The 19,770-nt window shown below is 36.0% G+C and overlaps 1 protein-coding gene across 7 annotated transcripts in view; it reads left to right on the top strand.

The window, feature by feature from the left end:
• Positions 1–344: 344 nt before the first annotated feature.
• ahnak (AHNAK nucleoprotein) overlaps positions 345–19,770 on the top strand; it is a 41,215-nt gene continuing 21,789 nt past the window's right edge. For 4 of the 7 annotated variants that reach the window (XM_053682121.1, XM_053682122.1, XM_053682120.1 and 1 more), the window contains exons 1-5: positions 345–600; positions 7,522–7,575; positions 11,626–11,702; positions 18,805–18,961; positions 19,068–19,273. In XM_053682121.1, the coding sequence (XP_053538096.1) occupies positions 18,805–18,961; positions 19,068–19,273 (363 nt within the window). In that variant the 5' untranslated portion in view covers positions 345–600; positions 7,522–7,575; positions 11,626–11,702. Of the gene's footprint in view, positions 601–7,521; positions 7,576–11,625; positions 11,716–18,804; positions 18,962–19,067; positions 19,274–19,770 lie in introns of all 7 variants that reach the window. The other 3 variants (XM_053682117.1, XM_053682118.1, XM_053682119.1) reach the window with 3 other exon arrangements.

Genomic DNA, 19,770 nt, shown 5'->3' with positions numbered 1-19,770 from the left:
GTTCACGATACTGTCAACTGTCTTTTAAGATGGTACATAGGAGTGAATAAAAAACTGATAGTACTGATTAATACTTCACAGATAGTGAAGTATTTAATCAAGGTGTCTAGCTGCAGCACAAGCACAGTGCAACTCTTACCATATAATAATCATATATGGTATACTATTATATAAGTATATAAATAATTAGTTTGGTGATTTGAATCATTATTACAATTCTGAATGCGTGGCGACTATTGTACAGGGCTGTGAGAGGAGCAGTGGGTGTGCTGAAGCCGACCACTCCCTGCTCCAGTTCCCTCCCTCCACTCATCCCTCCCTTCTTCCCAGTGAAAATCTTTGCAGTTCCCTGCGCTCAGCCATTCTACACAGCCCGAAGTTACGACCACACCGTAAAGTGAGAAGGAAAACGTGAGAGGGAGGGAGAGAAGAAAAAAGAAAAGTCGTTAAAGACAAAGAAAGTTATCCAAAAACACAACTCGGACAGCATCGGACGGTTGGGACAGAAAACTTTTCGCGGCTGTGGCAGAAAGGCATGTGCGACGGAGGATGCTTATGCCAAGGTGTTAAACCTTTTTGGAAGCAGTGAACTGCTCCCAGGTAGGAAAAACTCCTGTTTTCTCAGCCTTAAAAACTACTTTGTAAGCAAACCCGTACAATTTGCAGTTAACTATACATGTCCAGTATGACAAATGTAGCGCAATTAAGGAGTTAAAGGATTGTTTATAGTGCGTCATGAATAGATTGCTATTCATAAACGTTCATATAGGAAGCCCTCAGGAGCTGCAGGCAACACGAGGGACAGTGGGTGTGTATGTTTGCATAATTGACAAGTCTGTTTCACATCTTTTCCCGAGAATATGTGACCAAATGTTCGTTCTCTTTTGAATACAGTGCAACTTGTAAAATTAATAGTGATAAAATACTACTGTAAACGCAGAACGAGCGCGAGAAGAGTCTGTTAAGACAAGTTAAATCTCTCAAAGAGCTCATGATATGCTTAAAGCAACTCCTAACAAAGCACGTGCTTCGCCAACTAATTGTAAGGGAAATTTTTTTTATAGTTTGCATAACATGCAAACATGGTCTCCACACCCCTGTACGGGGGGGGGGGGGGGGGGACGATTTCCAGCAGTCCTCTTCAGCGTGGCGGTGCAACGTGGAAGAACTCAGGGTGGCTCGCACGAATCAACCGCACAAGCAGGCACTTACATTGGGGGCAGAAAAAGTTTTTAAACTTTAAAACTATTGTGGTATTATTTAATACTTGTTTAATCGCAGATCTTCCTTATAGATAAGCGTTGCCTTTAATTCTGATATGTGTTCGTATAATATAGTCACTCGCACAGTTTACCAAGTGTGGTTACAGCCCGGTTTTTTGGACTTTTTTCTGTTTGGTAACTGGCTTTAAAAGTAGGGGAAGTGGATGTGTTTTTTAAGCAGTGTGTCTTGGTTATAGTATAGTTAAGTGAAGAGGTTTTATTAAACCAAATATAACAAGCGAAGTTTAAATGTACAAATGGGTGGAGTTTTGATACTTCTCTCCATTTTCTTCCTTGATACTTGTTGCCTCAGGATTGTACCCAGGGTGTGGGGAGTGAGAGAGAGGAGGAGGGGAGGCTGGAAGAGGGCGGGTGGGTGATGGAATGTAGTGGTTTGGAAAGTCTTACTAATTGAAACCAGGTCTGAAGCACATAGGGGGAAAAGCAAAGCTTGCTAGAAGAAACAAAAATGAGACATTTTATTCACACTCTGCTCTTCACTCTTTATTCACACGTCTACTTTAGACTGACTGACCTAAAGGCAAATCTTTAAGAAATGTGTATAGTATGTCAGTGAGCATAAGCAACAGAATGAAAATTGCAAAAGATTTTCTCTTCAAACAGTCGAAAGTCAGTCTGGAATGTAGAATCAGTTTATTTGTTTATTTTTTAGTTAAACCTTGAATCAGCTGAGGAACTGTATATTTCGATCCCATCCCCCTTCAGTGCCACACCCTTCTTGTTCTTTTTTGCAGTCAAGCCTGTCACTATATTACAATGCTTGCTGACTTGTTAATAGTCTGTGCATATTTCCATTTTAAAGGGTACGTTTGTCATTGGTAACTTTGTATGAGGTCACATGACATTTAGGGATCCGTCAAGATTCAACAGTCAGCCATTATTATCTTGTCATTGTTTGGTTGTTTACTGCTTATGTGTTTCTGTACTTTTAAGATGGTTGATCAGATTGCAATTCTTAATGATTTTTACTGGACCAAAAAGCTGCAGTCTTAATTCAGGCATTGTAGTTGTGGCTGAAGCATCCTTGCTCTCAGAGCAACTGTTCTCAGATAGAGTAACCACTTTCTCCTGTTGATAGTGTAGAAAGGATGGGTGATTTTGAGGAGTTTGCTGTACCACTGTGAAACGGAAAGAGTTTGGACTTATGCATACTTCCTCTGTCATTTCCTTAGAGGCTTGTAGGGGGCTTGCCATCTTCACCATTTGGAGAACAGTAGATGAGGTCCAACCCTCTTAAAAACTGAGTGGTGTAATTATTGTTTGCTTTTATTTTTATTTTTTTAATTTTTTTTTTTAACAGATCAAATAGTCCCATGGTTGATGTGAGCATTCAGACATGCAGTCATCTATAAACTCTTTATTTTGAATGTCCATCAAGTTGTGATTTGTACATGCCTGCTAGAACCAGTTTAAATGTATGATGATCGTCTGGTAATTTTGATGCCTCCTTGCATTTGAGACATCTGCCATTGTTGCATTATTTCGCTATGTTTCAGCTTGTCCAAACTAAGCTATGGTTGAGAAATACTGACTCTGAATGTTAGGAACAGATGACCAAGCCACACCATCTTAGTGACTCAGAATCACACAATTTTCCATGTGGCCTGATTCTGTTGCAAGCAATAGTCTGGTACACGTATGATGGAATATAATATTTGTGGATTGGTTTGAAGAAGTACTTTAATTTAAAGTACATTTCCCCCTTATGTTATGGTAATCAGAATTAGGATCTGATAATGGATGGCTAACCTAAGTATAATACTCATGGCCAAGGAAAGAAAAGGTTTAAGTAAGAAATTAAAGTGTAAATATAGTCTGTTTATGCATCACTTTAGATATTAGGGGGTGTGTGGTATCATCATGAAGTATAAAATTGTATGTGTAATCCATGCAAGAATATACATGAAAAAAAGATTAGAATAGCATTAAGTCCTTCATGGTAAGCCAACATATGAATGTTGTAAACGATCCACAGTAGTTCTTTTTAAACTTGCATCATCATGCTTGTCTGATTTATTTACAGAACTGTTGCAACAAGACGAGCACTGTATAATGTGTTCAATGACGATGGATTCCAGTAGCAGCATGTTCAACCCCTACTCCTTGTAAATCATTTTAGTGGTCCCACATAATCCAGTCTTGATTACTGAGTTACAGGAATTATCAGAAAGAGTTTGACACAGTTTGTTAGGGGCAGAAGTCAGCAGACATGTTTTGCAGGTCTGTGCTCTATTTGCCTTTGGTTATCGAAGCTCTGAAAGCTTTTATTAAAGAGATAAATGACAGGGACTTGTTTGATGGTGGATGACACTAGACATGATTGGTGGATGACACTAGGCATGATCAAACACGTATTTCCTTGTTCTCTGTTTTTCACACCCAGTGTAGCAGAACTAAATGTTGCTAAAGTATTTCACTGTATCAAGTGTGTCATAATTCTTCATGTACAACTAATAACATAGACTTATCAGCAGTGCACATTAAATCCCTTTAATACTAACAGTAATGTGGAGTAGCGGTCAGTATTTGAAATAATTGCATATTTTGCGAGACATTTTTTGAATTTCAGTTCTATTTTCTTGTTACTATAAGTTAATTACATATAAATCTAATATGCTGAAAATACTGCTTATTGCACACCTCATTTTAATTGTGTTTTCATATAGGATCAGTCTTCACTTAATTAGTGTTTGACACTAATTAGTTAATGATAATTAACTGTTCAAAATGCCACTAGACCTCTTTATTGCTCCCAGTTACCTAAATGCACTGTCATTAAAAGCAGGGTTTTATGCTTTCACTTTTTCAGCATGGTATACATTGCTCTTTTGTTCGACTGTATATGTTTACTGCCTCAATAAAATGTTACTTTATGGATTTCTTAGTTTCCTCTGGACAGTTTTTTATGTGTTTGGTGATTTAATGATTGCTTTATTGCACTCCATGCTTGAGTTCATTGTCTTTTTCTATTCTGTTTGGGTTTTCAGTTTAGGTGGTCTGGCAGTGCAATTGAAGTAGTAATTATTCTTAATTTTCTTAAGCATATTATATGGAATAGGTCACCAAAATACAGATGCTTTTTAAATAATAGCATAACATCACAGACCCAGTATTTTTATCACCTGAGAATGCATGTCTTTCATGGTTACTAATACCAAAGTTTTACTAACAAAAAAGAATATTCTGTTTTGATGATACATTTTCACGGTGTGAACAGTGATCAGGCAGAGTGTAGGACGTTTCTTTGGAGTTAGTCACTGTAGGAGAGGCTGGGCTCTATTCCAGCTAGCCTGACGGCTACATCGAGGAATGTGTGGGACTGGAGGCCAGGGTGGGGCCCTCAACTCTCTTTGCAGTGAACACTGAATAGATTGCGTGCTCATGGCTGTGGATTTTTTGTTTCTTTGTTTGTTTAGTTTTTTTTTTTTTAACATAGGGTATGTCATATACTTTAGATGCATGATGTGATGCGTAGGACCCATGCTTACATGCCACTTGGCCTTTTTCTTTACTTTGCAAAAGTCTTATGCCACATGTTTAATACACAGTTTATATATATATATATATATATATATATATATATATATATATATATATATATATATATATATATTGTTGGCTCCAGCTTTAGCACAGTAGCAACAGAGTTAATATTAATAAGTAGAAGTCTCTTGTATGTCAGTCTTTTGAGTGTACCCAGCTGCTCTGTCTCATGTTTTTCTATGCAAACACAATGACACGTTCATCCAGCCTGGCCTTTATCACCACACATCCATGTCTATTTCAGTCGCGGCTCTGGAATAACTAGCATTATAATGAAACAGCAGAATAGAGAGAGGGCCTGACTATGTTTTCATAATCATGGATGATACTGAAGTTTGCACAGCTGAGACATGAGCAACAGAGACATTCCTTTCTGTTGTTGTCGATCAATAATTGTTGATAGCGCCAACATTGTGAAGCCACCCTATCCATTTGCGGTATCTAGATAAGGTATAAAACTTGATATAAATAATGAAATAGACCTAGTTGCATTTCTCAACAACATTTCTCAGTTGTTTTACAGATTTTATTAGAATCCTTAAGTTAATTATTATTAAGATCATTATTTAGATTATTGCAATAGTAACAAGTAATGTAATAGAATTTAAGGAAAATTGTATTGTAATGTAATTATTGTAAACTAAACCAGTATTTTCATTGATTACATGTTACAATTGTAGCATAGGCTATAGAGTATAGCTGTATTTACAGTCATCCAAATAGCTATTTTCTCTGCATTTGGAACGGTCATTAGGAGGTAAAAGTAAACCACAGTGGAGAGACTTAATTACCGTTGTTCTTCAATGCAGTCATGGGCAGGTTTCCACTGGCTAATACGTGTCTATGCTGACTGCAGCATTTGTTTTCATTGTCAGTGAATGAGATGGGGATATTTTTTTTCCCTTTTCTGTTGCCCCGGGTACTTGTCTTGAAAAAAGGAACTGTTCATAAAAAGGAACCGAAAACACCATGAAGGTGTCCTAAAAACCTTTCTCAGTTTTTATCTTGGATTTTTTTAGAGATACTTTTTCCCCGTCTAATTACCTTTATGACATAGTGCTGTGAGTCAGTTATGAAAGTCTGTACTAATGTTAAATCAAGGGTGATAATGGCTTAGAAAAACTGAGATATGACAAAAAAATATATATATATTTTTTACAACATGTAATTACATTTGATATTACCACAATACATATAGTGCACACATCTATATATGTAAAATATTTGGTTCAACTACAGTGTGTTCATTTGCATATATAATGCCACATATACTGGTATTAAGCACCAATAAGATTTCCCAAAAAAACATTGGCTTTGTATTTACTGGTAAAGATAACTTTAGCATAACTAATAATTCACATTACATTACTTTTGTCATTGTTTTGACATGCCTAAGGAACCAACACATTCCATACATTTTTCCGATATGCAATAGCAGCTTGTGGTTGCTCATATAATGTATCTTGAGACATGACAATTTTTAATAACGAACAACTAGTAAAAAAAAGCCAGAAATCACATTAACTTCAGTAATCATGTTTTATTTCTATTACATTGAGGTAGCCATTTATAACTAATATCAGTCCATCTACATTTATACCTCAGCAGCTACTTGTTTGTTGTGAAAAGTCATAGCAACAATGTGGTATAGTTTTTGTGAAAGAACCTTTACAACTGATAATGTTTGCTTTGACTAGTTGCTGATATTGGCATTCGTTTTGAAACACTGACAGAGGTAGAACACACAAAAAACGAGCATTCAACTGCTATAAACTTTATGAAAACCAAACGGATATGCTGTATTGTTTAGTTTAAGTGAGGCATAGCTTGTTGGATAATGTAGTATGCTTCATTATATGTGGTGCTGGTACAGAGTATGGCTGAAAGATTTGGTATGCAAACATGGGATGATATTATGATTGCGATAGAGTGATCAGTCGCCATATAATTAACACCATGATGGCTGCTATGTACAGTTATTGGTTAAATTAATTGAATCTGATATGAAATTAACATTTATCCATTTCCATTAACATTTTACAACCGTTTCCATTAACATTTTACCAGGCTATATATATCTTAAGGTTTTTAAGAAACTCTGTTTTTGATCTATAGGTTTTTAATGGGCTTGACAAAACTGTTAGATCTGGTACAATGCAGTAGGTGAATGTTTATTAAGAGGGTGCAGTTTAGTTTATCTAATCATTTAAGTATGGGCAGTTGCATAATAATTAAGTAATAATTTAATCATGTGTGGAAATTAAATTACTGAAACAGTGTAACAGTTGTTTCATAAAATTTTTTTGAATGGGACTTTAGGGTGTGGTTGCTCAGATAAAGGCCCAGGGTTGTCTAAAGGAATGCTGTCTGTACTATGTTTGTGCAGGATCTGTTTCAGTCACTGTCGCCCTCTGAGGGCAAAGCAGAGAAAGTAGTGAGCAAAGGGTGGGGCCCTGTTTTGAAGGAAAAGGAAAAAGTTAGCCTGTTTCAGTAGCCTAAAGCACTACAGTATTTCCAGATTTTAATGTACATTACTAATATGAAAATGAATGACAGTAGTTGTTTTGTTAAACCTATAGTTACCACATTCTCAACACTGGATAACAGGGATATAGTTTATTTAATTTATTCAGAATCTTTGTAATCTCTGATATGTTTAATTTAAGCACATTTTGCCTTTACATTTTTTCCCCAGAAAACAGAACAGAGGTGTGGCGGAGGAGGGTGTCCGGTAGTGCTTGAGCACCCGGTATGTTCATTGTTTTTTTTCTTTTTATGTTCAGAAAGCTTCATATTTTGGTTAAAATAATTCTTATAGTGGAACACCTGACAAATCATTATCTTGTGTATAGTGCAACATTTATTATAAAGTGTCAATCAACACGTGCCACTAAAGCCTTTAAAATATCACATAGTAAATGGCAGGTAAATTATTAAACCAAACCCTGGAATGTTGGCCATGAAAACCATGCTTAACTGCAGTAAAAGGCTTACAGTGGGAAATTCGACACTTCTTACCCCCTCTGCACTCGTCATACTATGACTTGGCCACCTGTTCACAACGCCAGCTTCCCCATGTGACACTGTTTACTTGAACTTTAATTTAAATCTCAACACCACCACTTATAAACATAACAGAGAATAGTGCATATGTCCCAGAAACATGTAGGCCTACTCTCTGTGGTACAGTACCATAATTATTCCAACTTTTTTTTTTTGGCAGTTATTCTTTATTCTCTTTTTCCATCTCTTTTTATCTCCTCCCACTCAATTCAGTTTCTTTTTATAATCCTATAATTATCAGGTAAAATATATTTCATTTACAAGGGATAAACATGTACTTCTTTCTCCTCCCACTCACAGTCCTTGGACTTCTTGCCAGGAATTTTTCAAATCCATGAAAAAGTACGTTGGTTGAGAGGGAGATTGGGAGACTGTTCTGGCATTTTGACAAAATATGCTTGAGACAGGAGAGGAATAACAAGCCACCCCTACACTTACTGGGTGGTGAAATGCAGCACTGATAGGTTTCCTTTCCTGTTGCTTTTGTAAACACCCTTGCCAGACATAAAAATATAGAGTCTAAAGACCATTATAGATTATTAAATGTTTAATAGAATAGAGAGAACAAAAAAAAGAGTTTAGTACTAAGAGTTTATCCACTGTAGACTACAACCAATTTACACAGTGTGCTGTTAGCTTTCACAAGGACATCTAACATCCGTTAGAAAATGCCATGATATGTTGCTTATTTGTTGTAGACATATTTGAGGGCAGATATCACTGTATTTTGTTTGCAGTCTTGCAGACCTGCTAACCTTCACACATTTTACATAGGAGCTACACATTTAATCATCAGTGTATTGTGTTACAAGTTACCGCTAAAAAATATGCAAAAAGAAGAGAGTTCTTTCTTCTCAAAATAAAAAGAAAAGATGAGCCAACTTACATATTAATCTAAAAGGATTAATAATTGTGCAGGTGTTTTGATTGATCTGGTATTAACTACCACACCCTAGAATTACTGCCACCTTCCCTCATCTCACATTAGTAACATTTTAGCTGGTGCTCTTACCTCAACTTTTCCTCTTGAAAAAAGTCTAGATAAATGGAGGAATGTTTTGAGTTAATCAATTTGAAATAAAATCTATCAATGTATGTTCGACTTGACTGATATTAGACAAATATACAGTTGACATCAGTTAACTCTTTATTAGATTTGGCATTAAAAATGGTCAAAAATTACACTTTATCTGAAAAAGAAAAGGTGCAGAAAAGATGATGATGATGATGATAATAATAATAATAATAATAATAATGTCATAAATGAAGTGTCAACTTTCTACAAATAATTTTAATGTTAATGATAATTAGAAAGTGATTAAAAATGCTGTTTTCTCTCCTGCACGAGTTGGCACAGTAAAGGCTGTCAGGGTAGAAACTAGTGTGCATATGTATTTATGGTAACCACCAGGCCAGGTGCTTGGGTGGGGTTGGCAGGTCTGAATCTTGCATGTCTAGTTGTGAAGTAATTTTATAACTCGTCAGCTGGACTGTTACTGTTATGATTAGTTGTATTTTATTCTAGTAATTATCAAGACTTAAAAAAACAAGAATATTATGGACTGTGTTCTGAATTCACTGTGACCCAGGTCAAAATAAGTAGTTATTGAAGACTAATGGATGAATGCGAGTTACACTGACGCATGATGAATAATTTTAACTATTGTTCATTATGAACTCTGACCCTGAATGTGAGAGCTTCCATTCATAAACCCTTAAACCTCAAAAAGACATCAACTGCAGATTCTACATGATTTTGCAGTTTTCTACATGACGCCACAATTAATCTGTGTGTCGCAGCCCTCCAGTGGAGTGTGGTGGTACTGCACATGGTCCCTCCTTCTCATCCAGGGTGTCCCACACCTTATGCCCCACACCTCCTGGGGTAGGCTCCAGATTCCCCATGATCTAGTAAAGATAAGTGGTAAAGAAAATGGATGGATGGATAAATCATTATTTAAAGCAAATATAGACTTTTTGAGGAACTGATTGGGTAACATCTTTGATAATCAATGAGAGGCTTTTTTAAAATAGGTGCCCTATTTTCTAAGTCTGTTGTTTTTCACTGTTGTGGCCACAACTCATAAAAGTTTGGGAACCTCTATCATATTTGGGTTGTCACTGACCTTTTGGAGCTCTTTATTTTACAAAAGATATGTTATATTTGCAATTACATAGATTTGCAGTATCTGTGCAGGAATATCTTATCCATGAGACATACTTCAGGCCTCAGTACTTACAACTCATGCCTGAACTATTGGATTGTTAATGGAACTATGTAGTCAGAGATTTGAATCATATCCTGTTGTTCTCTGATGTAACATGTTTCAGGACTTGCCTTTGGAGTGTGAGGGGATTATATTTGATTTTGCTTCAGGGAAAAGAGGGAGTATAATGCAGTAAGAAAATGCTAGGAATGGCAAGAATCCATCCATCCGTTTTCTGTACCACTTATCCTACACAGGGTCACAGGGCCTGGAGCCTATCCCAGGGAACCTGGGCACAAGGTGAGGTACACCCTGCACAGGGTGCCTCCAGAACAGCTTCAGTGTGCCTTGGCAAAGATCCTACAAGTCTCTGGAACTGTGCTGGAGGGAGGAGCCCCATTCTCCACCAAAAGATACTCCCTCAGATGGTGTTTTGATGGATTTGGGTGTTGTAATCCTGGAAGAGACCATTTACATGAGGAAAGAAATTATGAAACAATGAAAATAAATGTTTGACCATATGATGAACATGATCAGTCAGAATAACTTTGTATTGATTTATATTGATTTGGTAACAAGTGGTCCATAACCATGTCACAGCATAAAGGAGCCTCTGTTTTTTCGGTGCGTGTGTGTGTGTAAGCATTTAGGAAGGGCTTAACTGTCAGAGCTTTGGAACTTGGTTAAATTCTTTGTTGTAACTTAACATTGATTTGGCATATACTATATATTTTACTGTTTTTTTCATTAAATCAGATACATTGTAAAAGGATAATTGTTTTGGTTATTTTACCTGATTTCCCAAGTTTCAGTAAAAAGTTAAAGAAACAGTTTGTTTTCCAGCAGTCAATCCACATAAAGTATAACCAGATCAGTCTGGATCACAGTGTTCTAAAATATGCATGTAGGTGTATTCATAGTCAAAAGGTCTCGTATAGCTAATAGCTGAGTGGATGGTTGAGGGGGTGGTACTAATGAAACAATGAAATGTCTGTGTTTGAAGTTGGAATGGCGGGCCCACATAGGGCAACCCTACAGAAATATTCATTACACATTGGATGCCTAGTAAAACAATTGTTTTTTATTTCGTCCAAATACTTGGAAGATTACGTGCTGACGCTTGTACTGAACTGATATGACCTCACATGGTTAGAAAAAAACAGTGAGCTTGACATTTTTAACATTTTTATTGTTCTTTAAATTTTAGAAAATGTACAATATGTTAAAATGTTGAATTTTGAATATATTTAATATTGTGTGTAAAACTACATTTAAAATAAATACATTTACAACCTTTCATTCTAATTTTATAGGTGTTTTTGAACAGTCGTTTAGCTGTGTATATGTGTGTTTATGTGTGTAGCTTTAAAATCTATAAATTTTAAATAAAATAAAATCAATTCATTGTGCTAAAATTCTGAGGTATGGACAAGCTTTTTTTTCTTGGAGGTGACCAACTATGTTAATATAGACCCAATCAGAGAAGTAATTGTCTTTTTTTTTTTTTTCTTTTTAAATAATAATTTCAGGGACAGATATTAGGACTGAGACAGCCCAGTCCAGTGGAGAACTCAAGGGGAAACAGTGGAGAGCTCAAGGATTTGAAGTAAGCCGATTTGGTGAATATCAAATGTTGCATTACAGTTTAAACATAGAAAGAAACTCATTAGACTGTACTATTTAACTATATTATTAAATTGTTAATTAAATACTAAATAATATTAAACACTATTAAAAGGTAAAACTATTAAAAGGTATTAAAACTTTATGTTCATGAAAATGGATAGATATAAAAAGCAAGAACACGACACTGGTAAAAAAAAAATCTGCAAAACAAGACTATTTGTTAAAGGTTTGAAATGTTTGTGTTAGAATTTTCTGTCTTTTAATTTATTTATTCATTTACATGTGATTCATTTTCATGTGATTCATTTACTGATTTGCTTCTCTTTAAATCCAGTTTTACTGTGATATTACAAAGGTCTTTCCAGATTATTACTTGCCACACTGTATGAGATAACCTCAGTAAAATTGCCTGAATTCTATAATATAATATGTTCACCTTGTTAGGTTTAAATCCTCTAAAAACAGATTCGCAATTGAATAACATTACTCTGTTCCAATTCACATCCTTCAAAGCATTGGCATATTTTCTTTACTCTCACAATCCCTCAAACTCCCACACCCAAAGTCTCCATAAAAGAAATGAGACAGCAGTGTATCCTACATTAACCAAAAGTTGTCCACAATGTGAAAACAACTCGGAGAGTAAGCTGAACTAACCAACAAAATTACATTAATACAGAAGTAGATTTAAGAGGAGTAAGTCCACAAAATCTAGGCGAAGTAATACAATGACAATATCTTAAATAAAAATCCGAATACAGAAGCGCTGGAAGGCCGAGTGCAAAAAATAAACATAAAAGAAGAGCAAAAAAGACGCCACTGTGTAGGTGATGCAGTTCACCCCGATATCAAGAGTTTAACATAGTCTCCTGCTTCCTCCAGAATTTTCTATATTATCTGATTTTCAAAAAAGTCCTAACAGTAAATAAAGAGAACCCAATTAAACAAACAAGACAAAACTATTCTATTTGGTAATTTATTTATTGAAGAAAATTATTTAACATTACATACATGTGAGTGGCAAAAGTATGTGAGCCGTTGCTTTTATTATCCTTTTAGTAACCTTTTCTTGGAGGTATTTTATCCCATTCCTCAGTACAGAACATCTTCAACTCTGGGATGTTGGTGCGTTTCCTCACAGGAACTGCTTGCTTCAGGTCTTTCCACAACATTTCTATTGGATGAAGGTCAAAACTTTGACTTTTCCATTCCAAAACCTTAACTTTATTCTCCTTTAACCATTCTTTGGTAGAGCGACTTGTGTGAGTTGTTATCTTGCTGCATGACCCACTTTCTCTTCAGCTTCAGTTTATGGACAGATGTCCTCACATTTTTCTTAATACATTGCTGGTATAATTCAGAATTCATTGTTCCATCAAAGATGACAGGGCATCCTGGCCCAGATGCAGCAAAACAGGCTCAAACCATGGTACTACCACTACAATGTTTCACAGATGGGATAAGGTTCTTATGCTGGAATGCAGTGTTTTCCTTTCTTGAAACATAACCCTTCTCATTTTAACCAAAATTTTTTATTATGGTCTCATCTTTTTACAAAACTTTTTTCCAGCAGCCTTCTGGCTTGTCCATGTGATCTTTAGCAAACTGTAGATGGGCAGCAATATTCTTCTTGGAGAGCAGTAGCTTTCTCTTTGCAACTCTGCCATACACACCATTGTTTCATGTTTTCCTGATGGTGGACTCATGAACATTAGTGAATGTGAGAGAGGCCTTTAGTTGCTTAGAAATTACTGTGCATTCCTTTGTGACCTCATGGACTATTACACGTCTTGCTCATAGGAGTGATCTTTGGTTGGTCAACCACTCCTAGGGAGGGTAACAATGGTCTTGAATTTTGCCTATTACACAATCTGTCTGACTGTGGAGTGGTGGAGTGCAAACTTGTTAGAGATTGTTTTGTAACCTTTTCCTGCCTGATGAGCATCAACAACTCTTTCTTAGGTCCTTAGAAATCTCAGTTGTTCGTGCCATGATGCACTTTCACAAACGCATTGTGAAGATCAGTCTGTGATGTTGAAAACACCTGACGTTAATTTCACCTTCAAATTAACTGTTAATCCTAGAGATTCACATACTTTTGTCAGTCACGGTTACAGTTGTGCTCAAAAGTTTGTGAACCCTTTATAATCTTCTATACATCTGTATAAATATGACTTTCACACAAGTCCTAAAAGATGGTAAAGAGAATCCAATTAAACAAATGAGACAAAAATATTGTCGTCTGTTATTTATTCATTCATTGAGGAAAATGATGCAATATTACATATCTGTGAGTGGCAAAAGTATGTGAAACCCTAGGATTAGCAGTTTAATTTGAAGGTGAAATTGGAGTCAATTGATTTCAATCAATAGGATGACAATAAGGTGCGTGTGAACACCCTGTTTTATTAAGAACAGGGATCTATCAAAGTTTGATATTCACTACACGTGTTTATGGAATTGTATCATGGCATGAACAAAGGAGATTTCTGAGGACTTCAGAAAAAGAGTTATTGATGCTCATCAAGCTGCAAAAAGGTTTCAAAACCAACTCCAAAGAGTTTGGAATCCACCAATCCACAGTCCATTGTGTACAAATGGAAGAAATTCAAGACCACTGTTACCCTCATCTGGAATGAGCAACCCACAAAGATCACACCAAGAGCAAGATGTGTAATAGTCCACGAGGTCACAAAGGAGCCAGGGTTACTTCTAAGCAACGAAAAGGCCTTTGTCATATTGGCTAATGTTAATGAGTCCACCATCAGGAGAACACTGAACAACAGTGATATGCATGGCAGGGTTGCAAGGAGAAAGCCACTGCTCTCCAAAAAGAACTTTGCTGCCCGTCTGAAGTTTGCTAAAGATCATGTGGACAAGCCAGAAGGCTGTTGGAAGAATGTTTTGTGGATGGATGAGAACAAAATAGAATTTTTGGTTTCAATGGGAGAGGCTATGGTTGGAGAAAGGAAAACACTGCATTCCAAAATACGAACCTTATCCCTAAGACCCTAAGCACACAAGTCATCTACCAAAGAATGGTTAAAGAAGAATAAAGTTAATAATGTTTTGGAATGGCCGAGTCAAAGTCCTGATTGTAATTCAATAGAAATGTTGTGGAAGGACCTACAGCAAGCAGTTCATTGAGGAAACCCACCATCATCAGAGTTAAAGCTGTTCTATAATGAGAAATGGGCAAAATTTTCCCATCCGATGTGCAGGACTGATCAACAGTTACCGGAAACATTTAGTTGCAGTTATTGCTGCGCAAGGGGGTCGGTCACATCAGATACCGAAAGCAAAGGTTCATATACTTTTGCCACACTCAGATATGTAATATTGGATCATTTTAGTCAATAAATAAATGACCAAGTATAATATTTTTGTCTGATTTGTTTAATTGGGTTCACTTTGTCTACTTTTAGGACAATGTTCTAGGTCATATTTATGCAGATATCTAGAAACTTTTACACAAACTTTCAAGCACCACTGTAATTCACTGACAATATAATGTAGGTTTGCCTACTGCTAAATAATTAAATCACTGAGAATTTAATTGAACTTGTTTCTAAAATGTGTTATTTTAATTCCCACTTGTGAATTGTAGCACTTAAGGCCATTCACATTGCAGGTAAACTTAAAAGATGAGTTTCTTTGCAAAATGTTACCGCACCACATCTGGCATTTTAGAAAAACTGAAAATAACTCTGGAGCAGTGATCCCATCTAGCGCAAACAAATGTATTCAAATGTTCAACCATTCAAATCATTCATCAATCTTTTTACTTCACTAAGAAAGCTATTGGTAACATAATAGCATTGATATTGTTGATTATTATATACAATAAACTTTAATATATTATACACCTGTATATTTTAATAGAAACACTTGTACACCTGCTCATTTATGCAGTTATGCAATCAGCCAATCATGTTGCAGCAGCGCTATGCATAAAATCATGCAGATACAGGTCAAGACATTCAGTTAATGTTCACATCAAACATCAGAATGAAGAAAAAGTGTGATCTGAATTACTTTAACCATTGCTGTATTGTTGGTACCAGATGGGCTGGTTTGAGTATTTCAGAAACTACTGATCTTGTGGGACTTTCACACAGAATAGTGTCTAGAGCAGTGGTCACCAACCCTTCCAGCAGGTTTCATCTCCAACCAAAATCTAACACACCTGTTTTAGTTGTTCAAGAACATCTTAAGGAAATGATTAGATGGTCAGATGGGCACAATTATAATTGGAGCTAAATTCTTCAGAAAGGTAGATCTCCAGGAGCTGGGTTGCTGACCACTGTTCTAGAGTTTTTGCCACAGGATGGTGTGAACATAAAAAAAAAATGAAGTCTGCGATAGTTCTGTGGTTGGAAACGAAAATGGAAAGTTGAAGACTTTTTTTCTCCTAATCTTCAACTGTCCGGTTTGGATGGGCCTGTGCCCATGATAGCTTCAGATTCCTGATCTTGGCTGACAAGAGTGAAACCCAATGTGGTCTTCTGATGTTGTAGACCATCCACCTCAAGGTTAAAAGTTTTTTGCATGCTGAGATGCTTTTCTACTCACTGTGGTTGTAGAGCAAGATTATTTGAGTTACTCTATCCTTCTTTGCAGCTTGAACCAATTTGTCCATTTTCCTCTGACCTCTCTTATCAACAAGGTGTTTTAGCAGACCCTCTGCAGACTTTCCGCACATAAGATGTTTTTCATTTTTCACCCCATTCTGTGTATACTCTAGAGACTGTTTTTTTTCTGACAGTCAGCAGTTTCTGAAATACTAAAAACCAACCCATCTGGTACCAAAACCATGCCACGGTTAAAGTCACAGAGATCACACTTTTTCCCCATTCTGATGTTTGCTGCCACATGATTGGCTGATTGGATAACTGCAAGAATGATCACGTATATAGGTGTTCAATTATCTATCCATCCATCTTTCCATCTTTCCATCTATCTATCTATCTATCTATCTATCTATACATACACACACAGTAACCATCTAAAGTATTGGAACAGCAAGGCCAATTCCGTCGTTTTTGTTATACATTGAAGACATTTGGGTTTGAGCTCAGATAACTATAGATAAGAATTTCAGTTTTCGTTTCCTCATATTTACATCTAAATGTGTTAACCAACTTAGAACATAGCACCTTTTGTTTGAACCCACCCTTTTTATCAAGTGATTTTTTTTGTTGCTGTCCTGTTAAATAGATTGTTGAACGAATTAATAGTTCTGAATGTCGACTCTTAGTTTGAGCCCTAGGTTTCGCCTGTGAAGACTGCATTTGTTGTTAAAAAGGATAAACCTGCATGAAGACCAGAGAGCTGTCTATGGGAGAAAAGCAAGCCATTTTGAAGCTGAGAAGAGGAAACATCCATCAGAGCCACTGCGCAAGCATTGGGTATAGCCAGTACAAAAATTTGTAATGTCCTGAAAGAGAGAGAAACCACTGATGTACTAACAACCAGACATGGAACAGGTTGGCCAATGAAAACAACAGCAGTTGATGAAAGACACATTGTTATGCACAGAGCTATGAAGAAAAACCCAAAAAAACAAGAGTTAGTGACATCACCAACAACCTTCACAGGACAGAGGTGAAGGTATCACAATCCACTATTTGAAGACTTCAAGTACAGAAATATATAGGCCATACCACAAGATGCAAACCACTCATGAGCAGTAAGAATCAGAGGGCCAAATTGGAAATATTTGGAAGCCACAAATATTCTGGAACCAAGATTAACCTCTTCCAAAGTGACGGAGAAAGAATGGATCTGCTCAAGATCCAAAATATAGAAGCTCCTCAGTCAAGCCTGATGGTGGTAGTGTCATGGCTTGGGCTTGCATTGCAGCTTCTGGAATGGGCTCACTAATCTTTATTGATGATGTAACTCATGATGGTATCCCAGAATGAATTCAGAGGTCTGAAGAAACAATCTGCAATCCAATTCCAATTTACATAGAAATGCATCCAATCTAATTGGGAGGAGCATCAGTATGCAGCACGACAATGACCCAAAAAGAACTGCCAACATAACAAAGGATTTCATCAAGGGGAAAAAGTGGAAGGTTTTAGGCAGTTGAGCATGCATTTCACTTTCTAAACAAACAACAACTGAAAGAAGCTGCAGTACAAACATGGAAAATCAACATAAAAGAAAAATGCAACAGTTTGATGTCAGCAGGTCACTGGCTTGATGCAGTTATTTCAAGCAAGGGATATGCAGCCAAATATTAAGTGTTATTTAATTTACTTCTGACTATCTGTTCCTATACATTTGCTCACCTAACTATTAATTGTATAAGTTGTTTAACATGTGTAGATGTAAATATCAGGAAATGAACACTGAAATCGTGATCTATGATCTTATATTCATCTTTTAATCTCAAACCAAAATGTCTTCAGTGTATAGGGAAAACAATAGAATTGGTCTTGCACAGTATAAAGATGCTTGAATTGATTTTGGATCCATTATTATTCATTATGTATTTGTCATTTATTGTTAAAACCCCAATAAATATCTTTAATACCTTGGGATTATGTTGTTTGCCATGGACATATAGAAGTGTGTTAGCAGTATCTGTGGCCTTACACATATTTGTGCTTAAATAAATTTTATGAATATGATTTGGAATACTTGTCCAGTGGGCCTTTTGTTTAAAGAAAAAACAAACAAAAAAAAAAACCCCACAAAATAAATACTGTTGAATGAAACTCTTCAGTTAAGACACCAGTTTTCTCTGTTCTCTAGTCAGCTAGCTAAGTTACCTAATCTCAATCATATTAGGCTATTTGGGATACAATATTTATTTGTTGTTCGCACCATTCTGTGTAACCTCTATAGAGTGTGTGTGTGTGTGTGTGTGTGTTTGTTTGTGAGAGAGAAAATCCTAGGAGATCAATAGTTTCTGAAATACTCAAGCAGCCCATCTGGTACCAAAAGTCATATATATATTGTGTGTGTGTTTGAGTGTGAGTAAATGATTAATGGGTTTTTGGTATTGGCTTGATTTATGCCAGAATATTGTAGGTTGTCCTTTATGTTAATTAACTTCTTTTCTCCTTTTCAAGATGGCTGACGAAGAAGACACACGAGAAGTGCTCTTCCCTCAGTGGATGGGCCCTGATAAACATGGGCTTACAATAGAGCAAAAGGGTCATGGAGAGATTTTTGTCAAGGAAGTGAAAGAAGAATCTCCTGCTGCTCATACTGGGAGAGTATTTGAAGGTAGATTATTGTATGCTATATAATGCAACCTTGCTTATGCATAACACTTTCATGTTTCCAAATAGAACATGCATATAATGTTATATAATTTGTTTTCTTTTCACAGGTGATCAAATTGTTGGTGCCACAATCTACTTTGAGAATATGAGCTCAGAAGAAACAGCAGATTTATTGAAGACTCTTAACAGACACAAAGTTGGACTAAAACTACAGCACAAGACTGGAGACAAATCACCTTCTCACTCTCCCATGGGCACATTGTCATGGGAACCACGAAGTGGATTTGGAGGTTCTAGTCCTGATATCATCCTGGTATAATTGTATTTTGTTACTTTTGATTTTCAGAAGTCATACTGTGTTATATTGGAAGTTATAATGATAATTCTCATGGTCACTGTTTAAAGCTGCAGGAATTTTTTTTAACCCAATCAGCCTCCTGATTCTTTTTCTACAGAATGTGTCGGTCTGTAGCTACTGTGACAATATATTGTTATTATAGTTATATTTAACTTGTTAATTGAGTTATATCTTATATGGGTTAGGTAGTTACAGCTGTAACTGACTCTTAAACTTTTTAAATAGTAATTACAATTTTAGAAAACCCATAATGTGCTTATAAATCCAGTCAATTACAATTTTCCATCTAAAGACATTAGATTTAACACTGGATGTAACTAATCTGTAAAGAACTTATTACATTTCCAATAATTTCACTGTAGTTATTAAATAATTTTATATAGTTGCTGAATAATAAAGTTGAATAATTGAATAACAAGCCAATCGTTTTTTTGGGTTAATTCATGTAAATA

The sequence above is a fragment of the Ictalurus punctatus genome, chromosome 8 (genome assembly GCF_001660625.3).
Source record: "Ictalurus punctatus breed USDA103 chromosome 8, Coco_2.0, whole genome shotgun sequence".
In the NCBI taxonomy this organism is placed as follows: domain Eukaryota; kingdom Metazoa; phylum Chordata; class Actinopteri; order Siluriformes; family Ictaluridae; genus Ictalurus; species Ictalurus punctatus.
The sequence above is the reverse complement of the archived record's forward strand: the minus strand, read 5'-3'. Positions and strand labels throughout refer to the sequence as shown.